Genomic DNA, 23116 nt, shown 5'->3' on the forward strand with positions numbered 1-23116 from the left:
AACAGGCCATACCCCCGTATGTCAGTGGATAGCTAAAATTTTATTAGGGTCTCGATTTTTTTTTTTTTTTTTTTTTAATGACTAAGTCTGATGTGACTTCACTGAAATACTAAGTACAAACACAGAGAGATCAGGTAATGCTACCAGGAAAATGTATGGAAAACAACTTTCTCTAAAATAGAAAAAACGTTTTGGAAAAACACCGGTTGGACTAGAACAAAAATTATATATTTTTGTTTTATAGCTTTTCATCATCAGATTGCAAAGAAATAAACAGTTTTTGAGCATTGCAAAAAAAAAAACCTTGCTCCCCCCGACTCAACCAAAAATAGATATATGTATTACTCATTACCAGATAAATAAACTCATAACTGAAATGTTACATTTGCCGTGGTCCACAAGGGGTAAGCAGGTGCAGGATCTGAATTGTTTACATTTGCAAGCCAATCTAGAAAAAAATGCCAAGATAACACAGGCACCTTTCATTATCTCCTGTGAAAAGGTTTAGTAAGTTGTGTGATATATTTTAGTAATTTGTGCCAATTTTATTTTTCGATCACACAAATCATATATTTATGATCCCATTTTCACAAAAATATTGTGATACTTTCCAATGCAGGTAACAAACTGTATTGCAAGTGCTGTTTACTATCCATTTTTGTCAAAAACAGATCTGTTGACTGTAAATTGTATCAAAGTCGGTAGGAAAATCCCTACCTTGATAAATGAGCCCTAAGTAGTTCTACTTATTACACTTGTGATGTAAAATGTAGATTTTTATCTACGCATTTTCAATTTCTCTTTTACATGTTTCTCTCTCTTCTCCTATAGGACGATTATGTTTTGGAAGTGCGTCATTTCCAGTGTCCAAAATGGCCAAACCCAGATGCCCCCATAAGCAGCTCATTTGAACTTATTAATGTCATTAAAGAAGAAGCCCTATCAAGAGATGGACCTACCATTGTGCACGATGAGTATGTACCAGTAATAGGTTAAATTCTTTCATGCAATTGTAATATTCAAAGGCGCCCAATGCACAGCTGGCTGTCAAAATACCTAAACAGTCTGATTGGATGCAGACATTGTGAGAGCCAGTGGGGCCGACTAGCAAGATACTGAAGCTTGGCCCAGTAGGAGATTCCTCCATCCACACAGTTTAGCGTAGATGGAGGCATTTGTTGCACTTTTTCCATCTGATCACAGAAAATGTGTAGATAATCTATAGGTGTATGGCCTGGTTCTGTGTGGTTTTTTTTTTTATATAAAAAGCAGCCACACCCCGAGTATCAAAGCCTGTCCCTTGGTAGCATGCTTTAAAGAAAGATCCCTTCCCTCAGTGTTGTGTGGAAGTAGTGGTCTCTCTGCATAGGTACTACAAGCCCACCCTGTGTAGTCAGAGTGGTAGCTCTTCAATTACCAAAACTCATGTGCATGCTGATAAGAGAGTTTTAGCTCTGACTCAGTAGAGGGTGTTATCGGACCTCAAAGAGAGACCACTTCTGCCATGCAGAGTCCTCCTCTACAGCATGCTGGCAGGCAACAGGATTTTCTACTCAGAATGTGACTTTCTAAAGAAAATTAACTGTAAGACTTTAAATGTTGATTGATTTGAGGCCCCATTCATATGGGGCGATCTGGGATTCCTGTGGCAAGAAGCTACGGATTACTGCGGCAGGAATGCCAGGTGTCCCAGTTTAGATGTGGCCACTGAACCTATTGAAGTTAGTGACTGGGTGAACTAAAAGTTCAATTGGGTTTTACATGTAATTAAGATAACGTAGGTAGATAATTCAGGACAGGTGCTGTCCCAACTTCAATACTATCTGCACAGTTTATATGAGTTTATATGTTCTCACCTGTGTTTTGTAGCGGTTTTCCCCCCAATATCTTTCTCCCATAGTCCAAAACATACTTTTAGGTTAACTTTCTTCCTCCCAAATTGACCCTGGTGTACACATGGGTGTGGTCTGATTATGAACTCCTGCTTGGGGGCAAATATTGATGTGAACGGTTGTATGCACTTTGTATAGTGCTACGCAATACGTTACCACCCTATATATACGTTAGAATAGTCATAAGGAAACATAGTTAGGAATTATATTCTAACAGAAATATCAGCACAATTTTATTTAACTTCTATCACCAGCAGTTAGAGCAATTACATGAAACAAATAAATTCATTCTACTGTACTTTTCCACTTTGGTTTGGTAAAACCGACGCGTGACCTAGAGTATCCTACCATATAAATGATGTTACATATGAGTATATAGGCTGCCTAGCATATTCATCATAAATTGTAACTTTTTTTCCAAGCCATAATGCACATTAAACACGGTCCTTTCTTTTAATTATCACTAAAGGAAATGTAGCTGAAAATTAGTTTTTTTACTCCCTTCTTTTCGAAGTAGAAATTGCTGTAAATTTACAATTTAAAACCCGGGAATAATTATGTCCACAAATTAGTTTGAGAAATATGAATCTCCAAATGCCAAGGCACAGCTGTATCAATTTGATGATTTGTGCTTTAATTTGTTTGGAGTTTGAGGTTATCAAATTCTTCTAGAAAAATTTGCAAGTCATTAGCCCGCTGCCATATGTTGCCAGATTGCCGGCATCCGATACTTTCAAAATTATTTGGGCCATTTCCATGCAAATGTCATGTTCTTTCCTTGGACAAATGTGAATCTTATAGAGTGTGTGAAAGCTAGAGCAGGACTCATTTGTTTTCTGGAGAGTAAAAGTATTCTTCTATAAAAAAAAGTCTTTGTCTGCAGCTGAAATTGTTCAATGCTTGCCAGCTCTAAAATACTTTTTATTCTACTCGAAGAGGCAGGCTGTTCATTGAAAGACATAGACATTGTAGTCGGTGAAAATAAGGCCCTGCTAGTTTAAAGTCTTGGTGAGGGATACTTCTGAAAGTCTTCAGCCTATTTCCAGGTTTCAAATGTTCTTTTATGGGTCCAAATCTATTATTCCTTACCTAGAAATTAGAGCTGTGATTATAGCACACTAAATTCAGAAGAAGGTGCAAATGTTGTGTACCCTCTATTGAATTTCATATAGGTTCCTGTAGATTACTGCCGGTTCCTTCACTTCTTCTCGGATCCCCGCTGGGGAGAGCAGCGGGATCCAGAGAAGCGGCGGGAGGAGAGGACATGGAGATATACCAGTGATCGCTACGCGATCGACTGGTAGATCGCGATCGACCTTATGGGCACCCCTGCTGTAGATCTTCTATTTGGTTACAAAGGACTTTTCTATTTTTGGATATCTATGTGAATCGGTTTTTGCTTTCTGAGACATACATCATTTGTAAGTGGAGAGGTGGGGTTTTTTCTCTGCAGATGGAAGATGTCCAAGAATAGGAAGGCCTATATTACAGCAACGTATTTAGAGGGAATACAGAAAATTGTTATCTTTTACAAAACAGGTTCCCTGTGAGCATGGATGTTCAGCAGTAATCATCCAATGACTTCTTGCATTTTCTGGAACTACATCCTAGGTTCTCGCAATCGCCACAGCCATTACAGTAGGGACTCATTAGGGTTTCTGTGATTTTCATGTAGTCAATAGTATGGAGTATGCAAACAAAGTAGGGAGACTTCACAGTGGGGGGAAACATCTAGAGCAGGCATAACTTAAGACAAAGTGTGTCCCATCACACTCCTGACCGGAAGGAAAACCATAAGCAGTGTGGGTGCGGCAGTGACAGCAGATGCCTCCACAGATCATATGGAAATTCAAATTTGCCGAGTCAATCTCTTTATTGACTATGGTAGTGTAACATCTCAAAGCGACGTTTCGGAACCTAGTGGTCCCTTCTTCAGGCAAACAAAAAATAATTTTCTGTTTGCCTGTAGAAGGGACCACTAGGTTCCGAAACGTCGCTTTAAGATGCTACACTACCATAGTCAATAAAGAGATTGATTTGGAGTGAGAGTGACTTTCTATTCGAATCTACATCTGGAAGAGGGTCTCTTGAAAGGAAAATCCTGCTTCCAAGTACTTGAGAGATCTAATAGCTGGTGGTGGCTGATTCAGCCACCAGCATTCTTTTTAAATAACTATGTTGTCTTTCCTCAGCCTACAACAATAGCTGTTGCTCCTTTGCTACAACAGATGACTTTGAAAGCTTTGTTCATTAAAATTGCAACAGAATGTTTGGAAAATTGTGCTTTCTCCTAGCGGATACCACACAACGCCTCTTTATATGCGCTTCAAAATGAGCAATATGGGCGTCTTCAGAGAGCAATCTGGACAAAGCTGCGTTAATGGCGCCCTTGACCTCATTAGCCGCATGTTACTTTTCATTGGCAATTTTCTCCATATGAAACGTGACAACAGACACAAATGAAAAGGCAGAAGCAGGACACAGATAGCAGAACGAAGTCAGGGTCAGTAATTAGACATGGACATTCCTATAGGACTTGTGCAACTGGACTAATTGGATAATCAGACTCTTGTGACAGAATAAGATGTTCGGCTTCCTCTGTGCAGCTAACAGCGCTTACATTCAACCTTGTTTGGCATAATTAGAGCAGCATATTAGCAAGTGAGGAGGATACGGACAAGAAGAGGAAGACATTTTAGATCGGAAGTTACAAACAAAAATGTAAAACTTCCTCAAGCTTCTAGTGGAAACTTAAAAAGACTCATCAAACTCAAGGCAGCTATACAAAAGTTAACATTTTTGGCTGAGCATGTGATTTAATCTAATTCGGCATGGAACTAGTATTGTCCTGTGGGGAGAGTCCGTAGCTTCTGTAAACTATGACTTGAGCAGCTCGTAGTTACCGATAGGTGGCTTCTGCTGCTGTACGGGCTATTGTAAATAGCCCATAGAGCAGCCCTTCGGTACGGCTGGATCCTTCGGCTCTTTAGAGGATAACTCCCTTAATGTTTCTGTATAGAATTTCTGACACCATTAAACACTGGGCTGTATATAGAGACACCTCACGCAATAAAGGGTTTGTACACACAGGCTTCAACTTACTTAAGAGCAGTGTATACAGCAAGTTTTTGCAAAGCATTTGGAAAGCTCTCAGCAATATAACATGCTTCTGCTGAATTGAAAGGAAATATATTGTATGCATTACCAATGGAAATGTGGCTGTTTTTGTGCATATAATGTACTTTCCAATACAGTTTTGCTGCAAGGCCAACATTAACAAATGTACATATTTTGATGTCTTTTTCAGATTTGGTGCTGTTTCGTCCGGGACACTCTGTGCTCTTGCCACTTTGTCTCAGCAGTTAGAAAATGAAAATGCAGTGGATGTTTACCAGGTGGCCAAGATGATAAATCTAATGAGACCCGGCGTATTCACAGACATTGTAAGTAACCAGGGGATTTGATGAAGTTGGCAGTGGGTGCATGAGGATTTTTATATATTAGACAGTGTATTAGACAGTGTATTAGACATCGACAGTGTCATCGTGTGCAACAATATGAAGAGGTGTAGAGCCGTTGACAGGTTAAAGGATCAGACTAAGACAAGTTAAAAAGTGTATGTGGTAAAGCAGAATGGTAAAGCTCAAAGTAAATGTATGCATTTTGCTTTAGAAGAGCTTTATTTTCCTTCTGATGCTATGTTGTGTTGCATGCAGGGAAAAAACGGTTTGCGTAAATTGTTAGCAAAACTGTAAGATAACATTAAGTCAGGTTGACGAGGGAACAAATAAACACAACAGCAATTTTTTCACAGGTTTGCAATCAGTAAAGATTTAAATTACCTTACCTTTGTTTACGTGAGCATTTAATGCATATGCAGTGAAGGCAAACGTCATCTAGATCCTTGGTTCTCAACTGGTGGGTTGTGACCCAAAAGTGGATCATGATCCCGTGTTCAGTGGGTCGCCACGTGCCTTCTAATTTTCTAGGTGAGAGGCTTCTCAGCCTTCCCCAAGTGCAGCACTGTCAGATATATGCTGCCCGGCACTGAGTGTCAGCTTGAGGTGGGGTGGGCTAGGGCAATGGCCACGAGGGAGCTCCATCCATACATGCATTGCTTACAGCTCCCTCTGGTCCAGCACCCCTGTAGAGATGCTGGACCAGATTGATGTCACATTTTGGCTCCTGGCACCTCTACGGGGTGTGCAAGGGAGCTGTACAAGTGGATGCACAAATGGATGGAGCTCTGTCACAGCACAGCAGCCCACACTGGACCCCAGGTTGTGGATCTACTCCATTTCTCATAAAGTAGGGTGGATTTTAAAAAAATTCAACATTTTTGGAGTCTGTATGTGTGTGAGATTGTGTCTGTGATTGTGTGCATGTCTGTCAGTGTATTTGAGGGCCCGTTCACACTAGTACAGTGCGTTAACCCATGTCCATTAACGCTCTGTACCGCGCAACCTCACCTATTGAGCGTTCTGATGTGGGAGGTGCATTGCATTGCCATTCATTTGCATGGCACCACAGATGCATCTCTGACCCAGAGTTCTATTGCCCGCATCGGAACGTGTGGTACTGCAATGTCATGCGTTCCATTGCAGTGCAACTTGGGTCACGACTTAATGACCAAGGACAAATGTGGGTCCTGAGGTTACACAGGTTGAGAACCAATGATCGAGATCATCTGACTTCATTTGATATGGGGATTAATTTGGGGAGGGAGTATTTTTATCTGACCTCATGCACACAGAAATTTTTGTTTGAATAATGTGAAAGTGACCAGGACGCACAAGTGTATGTGCCAGGACCTGTGGAAGCCAATGATTTCTGCCACTGTTTTAAAAAAGTACTGGGACAAATAACTGATATCCTAGCACCGTTTTAAAAAGTGTCTTGGACTCAAGTGGTTAAATAGTCGGGTCAGCTTTGGATAAAATTGAAAATACCGATTTAATTGCAATATTCACCCTTAACTTATATTACGGGTTGAGTAACACACTTCTTGGGAGCTCAGGGCATCAAGGACCCATACTTTGGGGAGTGTTATAAGGCCGCCCTGGACTTGCACAAGTATGCTGCAGGGAATGGCTCCACATTTTGTTACTTTTCTTTGCAGGAAAACCATTTAGATAAAAGGTATGTATACAGGAAGGGGGAAGTCCAGGATGGGAAGTATCCTTAGATGGAAATGGTGCTGTCTGCTCCACAACAGTGATTAAGAAGGGAAGCAAGGATAAGGATAACAATTCTGGAACTTGCAGCTTTATAACTCAAGTTGGCAAGTGCAACTCCCATATGGGTATCCCTTTAACTAGCTAGCTTCTGCCAAGCATTATAAATTTCAGTCTTGGTGACAAAATCTTTTAATTAGAACAAAACAGAGAAAAATCTTCCAAAAAACATGTCAATTCTCATTTGAGCTATTCAAGTACATGGAGGTGATTAATCAAAAGCCATGTAAGCTAGCCCGCATATTTAATAAGGTAAAGAATAATGATGCTGTCAGAATAGGCATAAGGGATGATGTCTCAAATGCAGCCTATGTATTGCCCAGTGTTCCTACAGATATACAGCTGTCTATAGTTTGATAGGTATCCAGAGGTAAGCAACAGAAAGAAAGTCCAAAAGTGTAATGGCTGTTTCTGAAAATAATAGTGTGGGTAAGAACAATTAAAAATGATCATACATAGCTACATATTTAGATAATGAAACTGATAAATATTTATACACGTGGACAAAAACTGGTTGGTGAGCTTACTCTCATGCATCCTTTTTTTATCCACATTTTAATGAGATGTGTTGACACAACGTGTGACTGATCAAGATGCTTTTTCTCCAAGTATTTACAGGAGTAGTACCAGTTCCATAATATATGACTTTACTATCTTCTCTACAGGAGCAGTGCCAGTTCCTCAGTATATGACTACTATTTTCTAGATCGTAGCAGTACCCCCACCATGTTATTTTACTATATTCCATACAGGAGTTGTACCAGTTTCTCAGTATATTGATTTACTCATTTTTATATGTGAGTAGTAGTGCCAGTTTCTCATGTAAATGTATTGCTTTAGTGTTTTCTAAAAGGAGCAGTACCAGTACCTGATGGATTGCTTTATTATGATCTATACTGGAGCAATACCAGTTCCTCAGTATATATTGATTTACTATATAGGAGCAGTACCAGTTCCTCAGTATATTTCTTTAGTGTTTTCGGGCACAGCAGCAGTGCCAGTTCTTCAGTATGTTGATTTACTATATAGGAGCCGTACCAGTTCCTCAGTATATTGATTTACTCATTTTTATATGGGAGTAGTAGTGCCAGTTCCTCATGTAAATGTATTGCTTTAGGCCCCATTCACACTAAGCGACATACCTTTTGCAGCGGATCCGAGCGGCAGGGATAGCGCAAAATTTCGGGGCGACGATCCAGCAAGAGTAGCGCGACCTTCAACGTCGGGCTCCATTAAAAATTAGAAAAGTCGCGCAAAATCCGCCGAAAAAAGGGTCCTGCTAGAGCAACTGGCGACATGGAGCTAAGACAGCACCACTGAATAGCATTGGCCGGCGACTTCTCGCGATATTGCGCGGCAGAAATGCGCGATATCACGGCGGTAATCGCACGATAAATCGCTTAGCGGGAATGGGGCCTTAGTGTTTTCTAACAGGAGCAGTACCTGATGTATTGCTTTCTTATGTTCTATACTGGAGCAGTACCAGTTCCTCAGTATATATTGATTTACTATATAGGAGCAGTACCGGTCCCTTGGTATATTGATTTACTATATAGGTGCAGTACCGGTTCCTTGGTATATTGATTTACTATATAGGAGCAGTACCGGTTCCTTGGTATATTGATTTACTATATAGGAGCAGCACCTGTTGCTTGGTATATTGATCTACTATATAGGAGCAGTACCGGTTCCTCAATATATTTCTTTGGTAAGTTGTAATTTGTCGGTTTCTCAGTATCTTCCTTTACTATACTCTATAAAGGTGCTGTATCATTACCTCATATAAATGTATTGCTTTACTGTTGTTGGCACAGAAGCAGCATCAATTGTTCAATGTATTACTTCACTATTTTCTATACAGGTGTAATTCCAGTTCCTTATATTGTATGGCTTTCTTGTTTTCTGCACAGAATCATTACCAGTTCCTGATGCCAATGATTTGTTTTACTTTTTCTACACAGGAGCAGTACCAATTCCTCTATAAGGCGATGCTAAGTCTGGTCAGTACAAAGGAAAATGGCAGCGGCCCCATGGCATTAGACAGAAATGGAGCCGTTCTGGTCAGCGACGAATCGGACCCCTCACAGAGCATGGAGTCTCTCGTTTAGTGAACAGCTTCTCGAAGGAAAAAGGCACTACGTTTGTAAAACTTCTGACCTTCTAGAGACAGAGTGGACTTTTTTCGAGGCCTTTTATTTGCCAGACTATATAGGTTATACAATAACCCAATTACTTTTTTACACTGATAAAATTTTGATATTTATTTTTTGCCATTTTATGTCTTAATGGTATCCTACTGAGCATTTGCACCTCTGTTCATTTCACTTGGTGAAACGCAATTTTCTCTAGTTTTGCACTATATGATCAGTGTTACTGCCTATAACCGCTGTAGGACACGGCAAAAGCCCAACAAGAACATTCCCTAGATCCAACTCATGCTCCTTTTTTTTTTTTTTTTATTCCATTTTTAAGTTCTTCTTAAAACGTGCCTGTCGACCACACACAACAGGAGCCACTTTGTGTGCTGAAGCGATATTCAGCTTATCAGTTGACTAGGAACTTGTGACTTTTGCCCCTGCTGTTTCATGGGCAGGGCTCGACAAAGCCAGGTGTCAGGCAGGTCAGGAAGGTATTGCTTCACTTCCTGACTGGCAAAGGTTTTATTTTTTTTATTATGGGACCTCTGCCCGGCACCCAGGCAAACTGCGCCATCAGTGCAATGCTGCAAATAAAATAAAAAAGTCAAGTGTAAGGAACAGATTAATCCATAAGTCCACGCCATGGGGATGACAAAAGCAGGCTTATCATTCTGTAACTTGGGTGACCACTTTCTTTGCCTACTCGTTAATTTAATCGCAACACTAGCACATTACTATTAATATACGCTCTGCTCTGGGACACTTACTACAAGGCATTCCATTCACTCCTGATCACTTTGTCACCTGATCATGTGATGTATAGTTTTTATTTTAGTTCTTTTCACACACCACCCTTTTGTTATAAACTGAAATATGGGTATTATGTTTGTTTTTTTTATATTGTAATTTGTATTCTACTTCCTTCTGTGAACCCAAATGAGCACTATCTTTGGTTTCTCATTTGCAGCAACGATTCTGTTTAATTCATTACGCAAAATGATAAACGTATTTTTTATCAAAATTTTGCTTCGGTTTTACTAAGTCTTGAGTGTTTGCCGCAGACCTAAATAGAATATTTAGTCAGCCTTTCTTTTACTGCTATTTAAAATGCACATTAATTCATGTGAAGCATGTTTTAGCCTAAGGGTATATACACAGATGGACAGCAAATGCAGCTAGCGAATGTGGCAGCTCCCGCACTGTGACCACATTTCTGTATTTTCCAAAGAGCATCTAATTAGTTTTATTGGGAAGCACTCACTTAATACATAGTCATGTGATCAAGTAAACAGGCCACACAGTTCCCATTTTTAGTACTGTCTGCATTCATGACCATGTGAATTCATACAGAACAGTCATTGAAAATAAGAGATGGAAGTAGTATTTAAGAGCCAGTCAGTTCCATTTAAAACCTTGCAGACAATTCTAAGGAGCCATGAAATGTGTTTTCAATGACATCCACAGAAAAGTCTCCAAAAATTAGATATAAACACCTAATCAGATGACATTTAGTTCTCTAAAGAACTGTATATAATAAACTGCCATTTTCTTTTAGAAAATACAGTGTTCACCTTATTTTCATTGCATCTACATGCTGATGAACTCCTACAGATTGTTTCTGTCTACATGCACTCACTTCAGCTGCACATTATTGCCCTCAACTGGTTTTCCGATAGTGACAATGGTGGACCATGTTCTCACAGTGTGTGTCAGCAGAGCTGGTTCTATTCTCCACCAGAGGAGCATGTAACAGTGACAATGCAATAGTACAGTTGGGAGACGGTTGTCATTCCATAACAGGAAGTTAACCTTGGATTTTCATGGTATAACCATCAGGTATTTTTTATATGAAAGCTACAGATGTAAAAAGAAACTGGAAACAACTTTTGAAATTATATTACCATAATTGAGTTTTGTGAGATTTTACTGTTTGGATTTCTAAACTACTTTAAAAGAGAACTATGGGGTAAGTGTTTTTCCCATAGTTCTCCTAAACTAGAGTCCTACCGTGACCCAAAGCTCAGTATATCGCAAGCTACGGCTCGCGGTATACTGAGACCGCCGCAGTCGGGACAGATCCTGACTTTACTGTAGAGATCCACCCAGCTGTGCGAGTGACAGCTTGCTCTGCCTATCTAGAGGCAGAGCAAGTACCTGTACCTGCCCCCTCTCTCGTCTGTTCCTCCACTCAGTGCTGCAGGATTAGAGCAGGGAGGGGGGAATCCCTGCAGGGAGCCGTGACTGACATTCACGGCTCTCTGCAAGGACAGGATCGAGAAGTGAGCGAGCGACGGTATGTGTTCGCTCACTTCCCGATCTATTTAGCCGACATGTGACAGTTTCATTGTCACACGTCGGCTCGAACTATGAGGTTGAGTGATTTTCACTCACCTCATAGTTCTCCTTTAAGTGCCAGTAGTCATTTTTTAGGCCTATTGACAATCCAGCTCCTGAGATTTGCAATAGCCTGATTTAGATGCTTTTGGAAATTACACAAATGTGTTCAACCTGTCAGACCTTCATCAAGTAACATGCTTTCGTCTGTATGGGGGGGGGGGAGGGTACATGCATAGAATATCATAACTGTGTCATATTGCTGACTTCTATTCCCATGGCCACCAATGCAGACAATAGTGATGGAATAGACAAGAAGTGTTCACCCAAATTCTCTTGTTTCTTCCCACTAATTTAATGGTTCTCAATGCACTAGCACTCTAGGTGCATACCTGTTGCAAGTTGCAGTCAAAGGTGTATAAAATAGTTGACAGTATACAACATCTCTTTGGACATGACCTCCGTGTGCTAAAATTAACAAGGGCCGCAATGTCTATGGGTGCTTATGTGGCGTTTTTTACTAGTACCAATCTTTTAAAATGAGGGGAAAAAGCCTTTCTTTATTCCATAGTCTGTTATAAAAAAAAACTAACATAAAAGATAGTGCCAATTCATCCTGCAATGTGTCAAAAATATCAATATTCCAGATGTCTCTGTGTCCTTTGTGAAGCTCAGACATGCCCCTGCCGTATCCAGCTGTTTCCCACAATTACCCAATTATCATTTATAGTCTTGCCAATCATAACATACTGTAGCATTTGGGGACCTGATGGGCAGCTCCTGTTTGAGAAAGCGAGTTATTCACAGGAAAGGATGGAAACCCTAACCAATGAAATCGCAAAATGAACAAGGAAATAGGGAACATATCAAAGGGCATTTGTCGAGTTGCTTTTCATTTAAACTAAATCTAATAGGGTCCTGTTGGGATGGTGTTGCCTGGCTCCTGAAAGTGGTGGCAGTTCTGGCTCAGATCTCCCCTCCACCATAGATAACTTGCAATATTTTCAGGAGCCAGAGAATAGGAACCTTGGCTCTTCCAGGTAAATTACATTCTGACAGGTGCGTTTGAAAGGGCTACCCCACCCAAAACTAAATCATCACCCACTGGAACTGTGCCATGTGTTTTCAGCCCTGCCCACCTGGCCTGAACATTACATGGGGGTCTCCATTTAACTGCCAGATTCAGGATTTATGGGCTAGCAACCATAGCAAGAAAATATTCCTATTCAAGGTTCATAGATATCAGCAACCAGTGGATGACTCAGCCCACTGATGTCCATCCAAATCTGAAGAACTTGTTTTCGATAAATGTGATATTTGATTCAGGGCAGTACTTCTGGAAATTTGAGTAATCTTGCATAGGCATGACATTTTGAATAAGGAAGGAGTTTTAAATGTGGAATGAATTGCGGTTTTTAAACAATTTCACGTTTGTAAGAATTAACACTGTACACCACAAAAACGTTGCGGTTGCTTAATGGATACCATGTGAAGGTGCAATGATGATACATGATTTTATATACTGTTTGGAAATTCTTGTCTGTCTCTTCTAAATCTGTAAGGCATGGCTGTGGCCTTCATACAATGGAGGTCTCCGTTTTGTGGCCTGAAACAGCTGTGTCAGTAATGCTTGGAGCTCCAAGTGACTTGCTGGGATGTATTCCCACAGTGGTCCATCATATACAAGTCATTCTCTTAGTAGGAGCCAATGTTCGTAGGACGCTTTCTTAAACTGATCATCAATGCTAAACTTGTGAAATTACCTAAAATATGTACTAAACATGTTTGATGGTCACTACGAGAATTGTTCCTCTTGGAAAAAACACATTTATGGTTTTAAAAAGCTGTTATTTTAACCCAATTTTTCTCAATATCCAAAACTTTCACACCAGTCACTGCACTACATCTCTCAGCGGGTGGTGTGCGGTGTCTGGCACAATGCTGATCCTGACACAGATCACTGTGTACTTTTCACAAGGGCATAGTGAGCTGGCCGATGCAGTTGTACGGCATCGGATCTAGCTGCGCTGAATAAAAGTACTGCATGCAATACTTTATTTCAGTGGTTACCACTGCAACATGATGGATGCTGCAGCTTCCGGTATACTGAGACACCGCAGCTGAAACGGATCCCGACAATTATGTCTGGATCCGCCCAGCTGCGTGAGTGACAGCTGGCTCTGCCTATCTAAAGGCAGAGCCAGCTGTACCCGCCCCCTCCCCCGTCCGTTCCGCCAGTCAGCGCTGGAGGATCGGACAGGGGAGGGGAGAATCCAGTCACTAACCTGTCACGGCTCTCTGCAGTGACAGGATCGAGAAGTGAGCGAACGCCGGTATGTGTTCGCTCACTTCCCAATCTACTGAGCCGACCTGTGACAGTCTCATTGTCACAGGTCGGCTCAGATTATGAGGGTGAGTGAAAAGCACTCACCTCATAATTCTCTTTTAAAGTCAAATAGGCTTTACACTTCGCAAGGGAATTTTCACTTTGCGGGGGGAGTTTCCTTTAGCTTGGTGAATGTGGTGAAATTTTACTTAGCAAAGAATACCCGATCATGTGCATAGAATATTTAAAAGAAACAGCATATTTGCTTGCTTGCACATGATTGGATGATGATTAGCAGAGCTTCACATCATACACTAAATTAAGAGGAAATGTCCCCTGCAAAAGTACAAATTACATTGCAAAGTAAACGGTCTATTTGCCTTTAGTAAATCAACCGCTTATTGTTGTATGTACCGCATATCATAAACAATTACCATTTTTAAATACTGTGTTTACCTATTTCCATGGTTTGTTGCATCCAAGGGTGGATATTCTGTGCATGCCAGGACAACAATTGTGAGACAGAGCATTGTCTATGTAGTAAAGTATATTACCAGGGTCCCTGAAACGTTGCTTATGAAGAGATGTGTGTACATCAATAAAATGACCACTCGTTAAAGATTTTACTTTGGTGTGCTGGTTATATACTTTACTACTTGGAATTGAAGTGGCGCCACCCACCATCACTGCAGCGCCCACTTTAAAATAGCACATACCAGTAAGGAGTGCGGTGGGAACCTCTTTAGAGCATTGTCCATCACACAAAGTGTCTGGAAAAGGACCTTCATGGCAAGTTCACCAGGTTTTATTTTAAAGAAAGCTGCAGTTTTAAAATATTGAAAATTACTTTTGAAGCTACTTTTCTGAAAGATTTTGGTAATTGGTATTACATTTACTTTAGGCTCTAGCAGTTACGGTTAGCTTCATACACGTTCTGTGGTAAACGCTAGCCACCCATGGCTTACTGTTTGCTGCCCCTCTACATCCTTCATTCAAAGAAGAATGCAGTGTACAGGTAAAATTCAAAAATAGCATAAAAGTGAGAATAACAAAATAGCTGTAAAAGGTATGACCAGAGAGGCATTTTAATCATTCATGCACAATTTTCACCATGTACTCATCTCTGTCACTGGACAATAATGCTTTACAACACAATCATGGGACACAGGAGGATAAACCATGAAACTACAGTCTATGAAGAAACACAAGTCCCCCAGGAAGCAGCCAAATACGTATGAGCTCCAGTAGCATGTTCTAGGATAAGATTCCATTCAGATCATTCATTGAGTTGGTCATTCCTTTTGTGAACTTCCGCAAAATACAGTGAAAAGATGGTAAAATATTTTCTTTTCCTGCATGGCCATATATAAATTATGGTTTCTGGAGTTATAGTGACTCTCCACATCAGATAGTCACAAGGTAAATTTAAAATGCATCACACTACAACCCATGCTATACAAAGTACAAATGCATCTGTTAAAATAACTATAGTGGAATATATTGAATTCATATCCTTCAAAGTAAATTAATTATTTCCTCACAGGAGCCCAAATCCCTTACATCCTAGGAATTATATCATATGTGTAAGAAGAATGTGTGTCACACTATATAGATAATTTTTTAAAGCTGTTTAAAAAGTATTTAGGGCACAGATTAGGAAAATTATGGGCGTCCATGTTTATCTCATAGTTTGGATAGAACTGTTCTTTGCAGCCACTGCAAACAGGCAACTCTTGCATAATCAAGTCTTCGACAACGGCAAGCGATTGTAGGTTCCCTTTATTCAGTTAAAAATAATTTGTCTTAGGTGTTCCAATTTACTACCAAACTAAAAGGTTGCCTGTCTAGCAAGGTGAAAGAGGATATATGGTCATCAGATCAATTTAATTTTGGCTTAAAAGTGGACATCCAATGGTTACAATTGCATAGGCATATGGCCCAGATCTGAAGGGGATCACCAACTGAGGTTAGATTTTGTGTGTGGCTAAACATTTCAGTGGATCTGATCTATGTTCAAAAATATTGGCCACAACCTGATGCAAATGTAACCAGCAGGCAAGTTATCCATTTGAACAGGTGCAGATCCCCTACTGACAGCCTGAAGGTTCAGTTGCTGTTCTTGTTTATGCCATGAGTGGCTCAGCTGTCTGTCAGCTTTGACTACGAATCACAGAACAAGAATGAAATTAGAAATTATGTAATGTGTACCATGGAAGCAGTTGTAAGGGGAAAACCTGCACTGTAGAAGGTTCAGGTCCAAGAAATATAATTCCAAAATAAAAAACACACTTTGTTCTTTTCTAGCTAGTGGTGGGTTACTTGAATACTGGTAAGTTGAATGGCTCCTGGCTGCTTATGTCCCTTAAACTGGACCTGTACTTCATTTCAGACTTTTAATAATAATAAACCTGCCTAAGACTAGACACTGCACAATGGGAGGAATTTCTCAAAACTGAAGCAGACAAAATCTGGAGCAGATTTGCACTGCAGCCAATCAGCTTATCTTACCTGAGCAAACTGAGGAGAGATGCTGATTGGTTGCCATTGGCAACTGCTCCAGACTCTGTTTGCTACAGTTTTGATAAATTCCCCCCAATGCCTGCTGTTACAGTTGTTAGCCAGAAAAGCTGTTACTGTGCCCTTCTCTGATTTCACTTTGTAACATGACTTTCCTAGACATCATAGAAAGGTAAAACCCTACAGCTGATAGCGACATGGGCCAAATGGAACCAAAATACCATTTGCTGAACAGTAAGGTATCTACATGTCTCATTGCCATCAGGTTTGCACTGTGTTTTGAGGTAGAAGGCAGAGCCATGCAGATCATTCCTTGGCCAGCAGCCTTTCTAGATGACCAAGGGGCAAAAAGGAATGATCTTTTTCATGGCTTCACCCACTTTTTGCTGCCCAGCAAGACTACCACTGTGACCAGTAAAGTACCCTTTTCTTTGTAAGCTTCTCGACCATTTTTCCCCTGTCCAAAGTCTGACATTATTTACAAAGTGAAACCAAGTTGGAAAAGGCTTTTTTTGCTAATAACGGCAAAAGACGAAATCTTGCAATGCCTGCTTTAAAGCATGAAATAAAGTACAGGTTAACTTGAAGGACTCTTAACAGCAAAATGTTCCCATCAAGATTGCGCTCTCTCTTCTACCGCACTGTACACACTCCCTCTAATTATTCATTTTATATTATGATCAAGCCTGCAGGCAGTGTGATGCCATTTCTTGGCTTTATTTTGAGTATTACAGTTGAGACTGAAACTGTGCTTGGTGATCTCCCCACCAAAGCCATGAGAATTTCGAACAACCATTAAATGGACTGTGTTTTCAGCACCACAATATCTGCTTTGGTATTTTTGGGTGTTGTCTTACCCTTTCAGCATCAACAATATCAGGGCTAAAATGTAAGTACAGACTTTCCAGAACAATCATTTTTACATTAACTCTATAGACAGCAGGTGTTGGGGAGGATGGGGGAGTGCTTCAGATGTTCCAAACATCGTAATTCCGGCAGAACTTGGACTAACACAATCCCTTACGCAGTCATCCAATAAGGAAGGTTTTGCCCAGGTCCAAAGTGGTTTAGAGGCAGTAAGGCACAAACTAGTCCAAGAACCAACAGGAAAAAAACAGGGTCCAGCACTAATGTATATGGATTTTTCTAGGTGAACACAGCTGTATATCAGATGCGCAATACTATATCATTGTTTATTGGACTCTAACTTTAGCCTAAAATGTAAAGCTGGTGGTTATGGGTTAGAGGAAAAGACAGGGTTGGGTTACACGTTACGGATGGGTAACACCTGGGGGTCATCCATATTTACCACAAGTTTTTTTAAAGCTCCATGCCTTAATGTATACCACTGAGTTTCTGGCATTAAAAAGTATTGCATACCAATGCTAATGTCGGCTTTGGGTTGCCTTGCTGGCAACTATATAGAGCTCATCTGTTAGGCAGACTGCACATCGTTTGGTGACAACTGATGCATTATGAGGCAGAAACAACTACCTTTGAATGATGTACGGCATATGTATGATGTCAAACTTCTAGGATAAAAAAATTGGGCCATCCCATTACCACTTTTGCCGTTTCCTGTCAGAGTTCCAAAGGACTGAATCCCTCAAGTTTTTCTAGTGTAAAACAGACTGAAATGAGCAAAAAGGTGTACCGGGTTATTCACAAAAGGGTGAAGAGTTTGGAGAAGGCAGGAGAAGTGAACAATCTAGGACAACATAGCTGATTTGGAAAAATTCTCCAATTCCATTTCTGCTATGTCGTCCTAGATTGTTCACTTCTCCTGCCTTCTCCAAACCCTTCACCCCTTTTGTGAATAACCCCCATAGCCTTGAGAGATTATATAAGGACATTATCATACTCGCTTTCTGCAAGGTGTGTGAAACTAGGACAATTCATATCTGTCAAAAAACAGGCCTGGGGGGCAATGTTGAGCCCAGACTACCACTGTGGCTACAATATTTATATAAGTATTTCTTATTTTGAAATTGCAAGTAGCTATACAGGTATAATACTGATCTAATGCAAATCTCCTCAACTTTAGCATTGTCCAACTATCATTCCCAATACTCTAACTTGCCTATAAGGTGTGCACGCTTTACATTGCAAACCAGTCCATATATATATTTTTTTTTTATCACATTTAATATCCAAATTACCAAAGATACAATGCATTTAGAAAATAAATATACACAATGCTTTTGGTATTAGGTTATTTAATATTAGGTAGGGTTTTGAAGTTTCTTTGCAAGTAGTGCCAGCATACATTTTAAGAAGGAATATTATAGAGTGTTACCACCTGGTTTTGATAACCTTCCTAATTAAATTGTAATTAAAATCTTTGCACTTTCCGACCTTACTGTTTCGCCGTTAATCCACTGTGGTAGACATGGTATCATTTTCTCTAGCTTGTGGTTCATCTTTTTTCCCCAAAAAACATTGCTAAGCAAACAGGACAGTGTGTAAGTCTAAGGAGCTTTTTTGTCCTATGCTGGCCATAGATGGTGCAATATACTTTTTAGATCAGCTGGTTCTCCCACTGAGTGCAAAGACCAACATGGACACAGCAATGTACTTTGACTGTGCTTAAACTTTTTTCTACAATTACATATCCTCATTGAAAAGAAAAAAAACATTGGTAAATTTGTACATTTCTATTCACAGGCGTTACCAAGAACTCTGAATCAAAAAATTTAATAAAATTCTATTTGCTATAAAAAATATAACCGGCCATTCCTAATTAACACAAATAATATTATGAAAGGCACACTTAGCTGTGCCTTCCAAAATTTTGTCACATCTATGGCTGGCTTTTCATCAAAGTCACCTTCCCTACATATTTGCAATGGGGCACATTTTCTACCAAGTGTAATTATAAAAAAATAAAAACAACCTGTGTTTTAGAAAAAAAATTATAAAACTTGTCTCCAAAGGAGGAGATATCCAATTTTATAAAATGTCACACCTCCCCAACATTTGGGGTCGTGACTCCTTTGTTTGAATATAGTATACAGCCATTGTTTCTTAAAATAGAGCACTATGCTTTCACCTAGTCATTCTTCATCTTCATATTTACAAAAAGCTGAAAAAAAACACCCATTAGAACTGTAAATAAATTTTCTTGCTTTGATAAGCTTCTTCTGGAATCTTTGTATCTATGGTATATAAATCATAGGATTTTATATTTTCATATAAAGCTAATTTTTTTCTAGGTTATTCTAAATTTTCTTTGCTTTTTTAATGGTGGTGCACATGTGTAAACAAAAACTTTCCGTGTAGTCAATATTTAACATCGAAAATCTTTTAAAAAATTCATTTGTTTTATTGAGGGCCAGTGATTGTGAAAGTTGGATTAATATGAATATTAATTCTGTTACCCGTGGGTGCAATAGGGATAGACAGTTGGTCACCAACTAAGTTTGTCTCATCAAACCATGTTAAACAAAATGTGGTGTTTTTTTTTCTTTTCTTTTATATACTTTTGTAACTTGAATTATTTTTTGGCTTTTTGTTCAGTCTAAAACAATATCAAACATATTAGTGTTATTTAATATGTAAATTGTATTGCGATACATAAAATAAAGTATGGTTTTTGATGTAAATTTATTTTTCCTTGAGACTTTACTACGCAGAGCTGCATCAAAATGTGAAAAGGCAGAAATAATTATGAAAAAATTACCTTTTAGTTACATGTTTAGATATATGTGTAGATATTAACAATGTAAACATCCCTGTCTTTTTAACTTCACAACATAAACCTACAGCCTTTCTTTTTTCTTAGAAAAAAAAAAACCTCTATCCAACAGGATTACATTGACGAGCTTTAATTTTTGAGTCACCTTGCTCTGTAGGATTTATTCAGTAAGTTGTGCTTTCGTCATTATAGTTTTTTAACCAAAAACAATTGTCTTTTTCCAAAAAATTTAGGGGGTTATTCACAAAGGAGCCGAAGAATCCAGCCTTATGCTCGGCGGCATTCGGCTATTCACAATATGAGAATAGGGGCGAACGGCAGCGAGTGAGCTGCCGTAGCTTCGGCTCAGCCAATCCAGATGTTGGATCGGCTAAGTCGAAGTCCCTCTGCACTTCGGCTCAGCCGAACATGCAGAGCATGTTTGGCTGACAAAAGGGCAGCCGATGTACGGCTGAGCCGTAGTGAATAGCCAAACCTTGTTCGGCTCAACACCAGTCACTTTTTTTTTTTTTTACAGCAACAATTTAAGACGTGCCTGACTCAATTTATTGCCCAGAAAATCTCTCCAAAGCGGACTTTGCACACACAAAAAGCAAGGTCCAGTTTTTAAATATGCCACCCCCACCCCCTTGCTGAAACGCAAAGGTTTAAAAAATGCCTGTAGGTGGTAAAAGTTAGCTGATATACTGACTTTTCCTCTGATTTCCTCCCACGAAGCCTAGGCAAGGGTGACATCATCCTCCACCTGGTGAAATCTGATGAATGTAAAGTAGCCCAATCCTTCTTGAGAAAATGCTCCCAGGGCTGGGCTGCAGTGTCTTCTCACTAGATTTGGTGTATCACCGTTCACCAGAATCTCATTGGGAGGAGGATGATCTTTTGATGCACTGCAGTCAAGAAAAGGCAAGTATCTCTTTCCCCCTAGGGGTCTTTTTGTTAAAATTTTCCCCAGAGTTTCAGAAAAGGGTAGGGGGGCATGTTTAAAAGCAGATCTTGCTTAGAGTGTCACCAGATACTACCTGAAAAACTAAATTTATGTAGACCAGGGGTGCCCATTACGTCGATCGCAATCTTATAGTCGATCGCAAACAAACAGGTAGATTGCAGTTGACTCACTGACCTGAGCTCCCTCCCGCAGTGCTAGTGCAACTGAATGCGTCAGACGCTGCAGATGGGAAGGGGCAGGACACCTCTCTCCGTCTGCAGCGTCGGACACATTCGACCACACCATCACCAGTGTGGGGCGGGACACCCCTCCCAGTCTGTAGCGTCGGACTCACTAGCACTGCAGGAGGACAGGACAATAGCTGGGAAGCTGCTGCAGTGCAGGTAAGGAAAGCCAGCCAGAGGAGAGAGAGAGATAAGAGACAGCCGAGAGAGAAGAGGAGAGAGGGAAGAGACAACCAAAGGAGAGAGAAAGCGAGAAGAGACAGCAGAGAGAGGAGACGGGGGGAGAGAGAGAGATGCAGTAGTCCCAGTAACGATTTTAATGTTTGTTTTTTAAATAAAGGTGTTTTTTCGTTGGTAGATCTCGTCATTTGAAAAGTAGATCTCAAGACAAAAAATTGTGGGCACCGCTGCTGTAGATAGACTGTACCGGATGTAATTACACAAACTCTCCCTGCTGCAGCAATCTGAACTTGCAGAGCAATCAGTGTCACAATTCTGATGTTGACACTTGTGGACGGGTTTGAGTGCCAAGCTTCAGGGCTGCCCGCAGGTGCTCCCCCACCAGCCCAACATCATCACAGCATTTCAGCACCAAGTAGAAAAATCTGATAAAATCCTCAGTAAAAGCCGCTGCAGAGTGAGCACACTATCAATGGCTTTGATTTTGTGACTATATAAGATATATAATATCAAATAGCAGCAACAATGTTCATCATCACACACTCAGTCCCCGTTCAAACTTGCTTCTCATTTGTGCGTGTTTTGCTGCGTTCAATTCAATGGGCTGCGCATGGTGCAGCAAAGAAGCCCATGCAGAGGTTTAAGCTGCGCATCAAGGCTTGGGCAAAGATGCGTATTTTACCAGACGCGTTTGGGGTGCCATTAACAAGCAATGGCACTGCAATCGCCTTATGCGTTTTTGCCATGTTGCGTGAACGTTTGCCAATGGGTGTGGTGCCTAACCACTCAGACCTTGGCCACCAATTAATTATATCAAATGTGTACTCACTGAAAATACACTTTATGTTCCATTTAACCCTTATGCTGCTTGGCACGTTTTTTTTTTTCTACACACTATAAAATGTTAATTTACTTCACAAGCTGATCGGTTTATGTGCTGGCAAAGGGGCATAGAAGAAGAGTGTAGAGGGCCATAGATGAGCTGATCAGTCTGCTGCTTCTGCTTTAACTGTCTAATCACAAGATGGGGGAAGGACAAGACATAAAAGGGTTACTTAAAAAGACTCCTTTACCTTGCCCATACAGGGCAAAGTGATAGCATCTCTGGAAAGGGCATCCAGTAACCCCCTTATTACTAATTTTGCTTGTGCTCCCTTGCAGCTCCTTGCTCCTTCACAGCCACGCTAAATTTGGTTGTGCTGGTGACCCAGGAAGTGGTGACATCTCTCCCCTACTTATTTCACAGTGCTTGGGCTTAACAATTGCATGTTAGGCCAGGCAGGCGCTCTCAAATGTCCAGAAAGACTGGGTATTCTTGCCGGCTCTGCAGGACCTAGTTTCTCTGCAGGACCTCCTGGGAGCACAGGTAAGTGGAGTATGAGGGTCAGGGGGTGCCCTTTGTACAGATACTATAGCTTGGCATTTTCAGTTTCTGTCCTGACAGACAGGGGTGTGTAAATATTTGGATTGGATGAACAAATTACCTGCTTGCCTGGAGGTCAGCTTTAAAACAGAACTTTATTCATGGGAGAGAAAAAATTATGATGATTACCTTTAGGAAGCAGCAAATTCTATCAAATCTCTTGATAAAAAAGATGAAAAGAAAAATGACACAAAAGACAAAGCAAAGA

At 40.3% G+C, this 23116-nt stretch overlaps 1 protein-coding gene and 1 long non-coding RNA gene across 3 annotated transcripts in view; one reads left to right on the plus strand and one right to left on the minus strand.

Annotated features, from left to right (window-relative positions):
* Positions 1-9856, plus strand: part of PTPRG (protein tyrosine phosphatase, receptor type G) — a 486631-nt gene extending 476775 nt beyond the window's left edge. Inside the window, exons 27-30 of one of the 2 annotated variants that reach the window (XM_018554682.1) lie at positions 832-974; positions 5200-5335; positions 8068-8081; positions 9102-9856. In XM_018554682.1, the coding sequence (XP_018410184.1) occupies positions 832-974; positions 5200-5335; positions 8068-8081; positions 9102-9234 (426 nt within the window). In that variant the 3' untranslated portion in view covers positions 9235-9856. Of the gene's footprint in view, positions 1-831; positions 975-5199; positions 5336-8067; positions 8082-9087 lie in introns of both variants that reach the window. The other variant, XM_018554674.1, reaches the window with a different exon arrangement.
* Positions 9857-19675: 9819 nt separating this feature from the next.
* The window catches only part of LOC108785549, a 9005-nt gene continuing 5564 nt past the window's right edge, over positions 19676-23116 (minus strand). The window contains exon 3 of the long non-coding RNA XR_001941142.1: positions 19676-19741. This is a non-coding gene — a long non-coding RNA (uncharacterized LOC108785549). The remainder of the gene's footprint in view (positions 19742-23116) is intronic.

This window comes from Nanorana parkeri, unplaced genomic scaffold (assembly GCF_000935625.1).
Source record: "Nanorana parkeri isolate BGI_ZX_2015 unplaced genomic scaffold, ASM93562v1 scaffold9, whole genome shotgun sequence".
NCBI classification, from domain to species: domain Eukaryota; kingdom Metazoa; phylum Chordata; class Amphibia; order Anura; family Dicroglossidae; genus Nanorana; species Nanorana parkeri.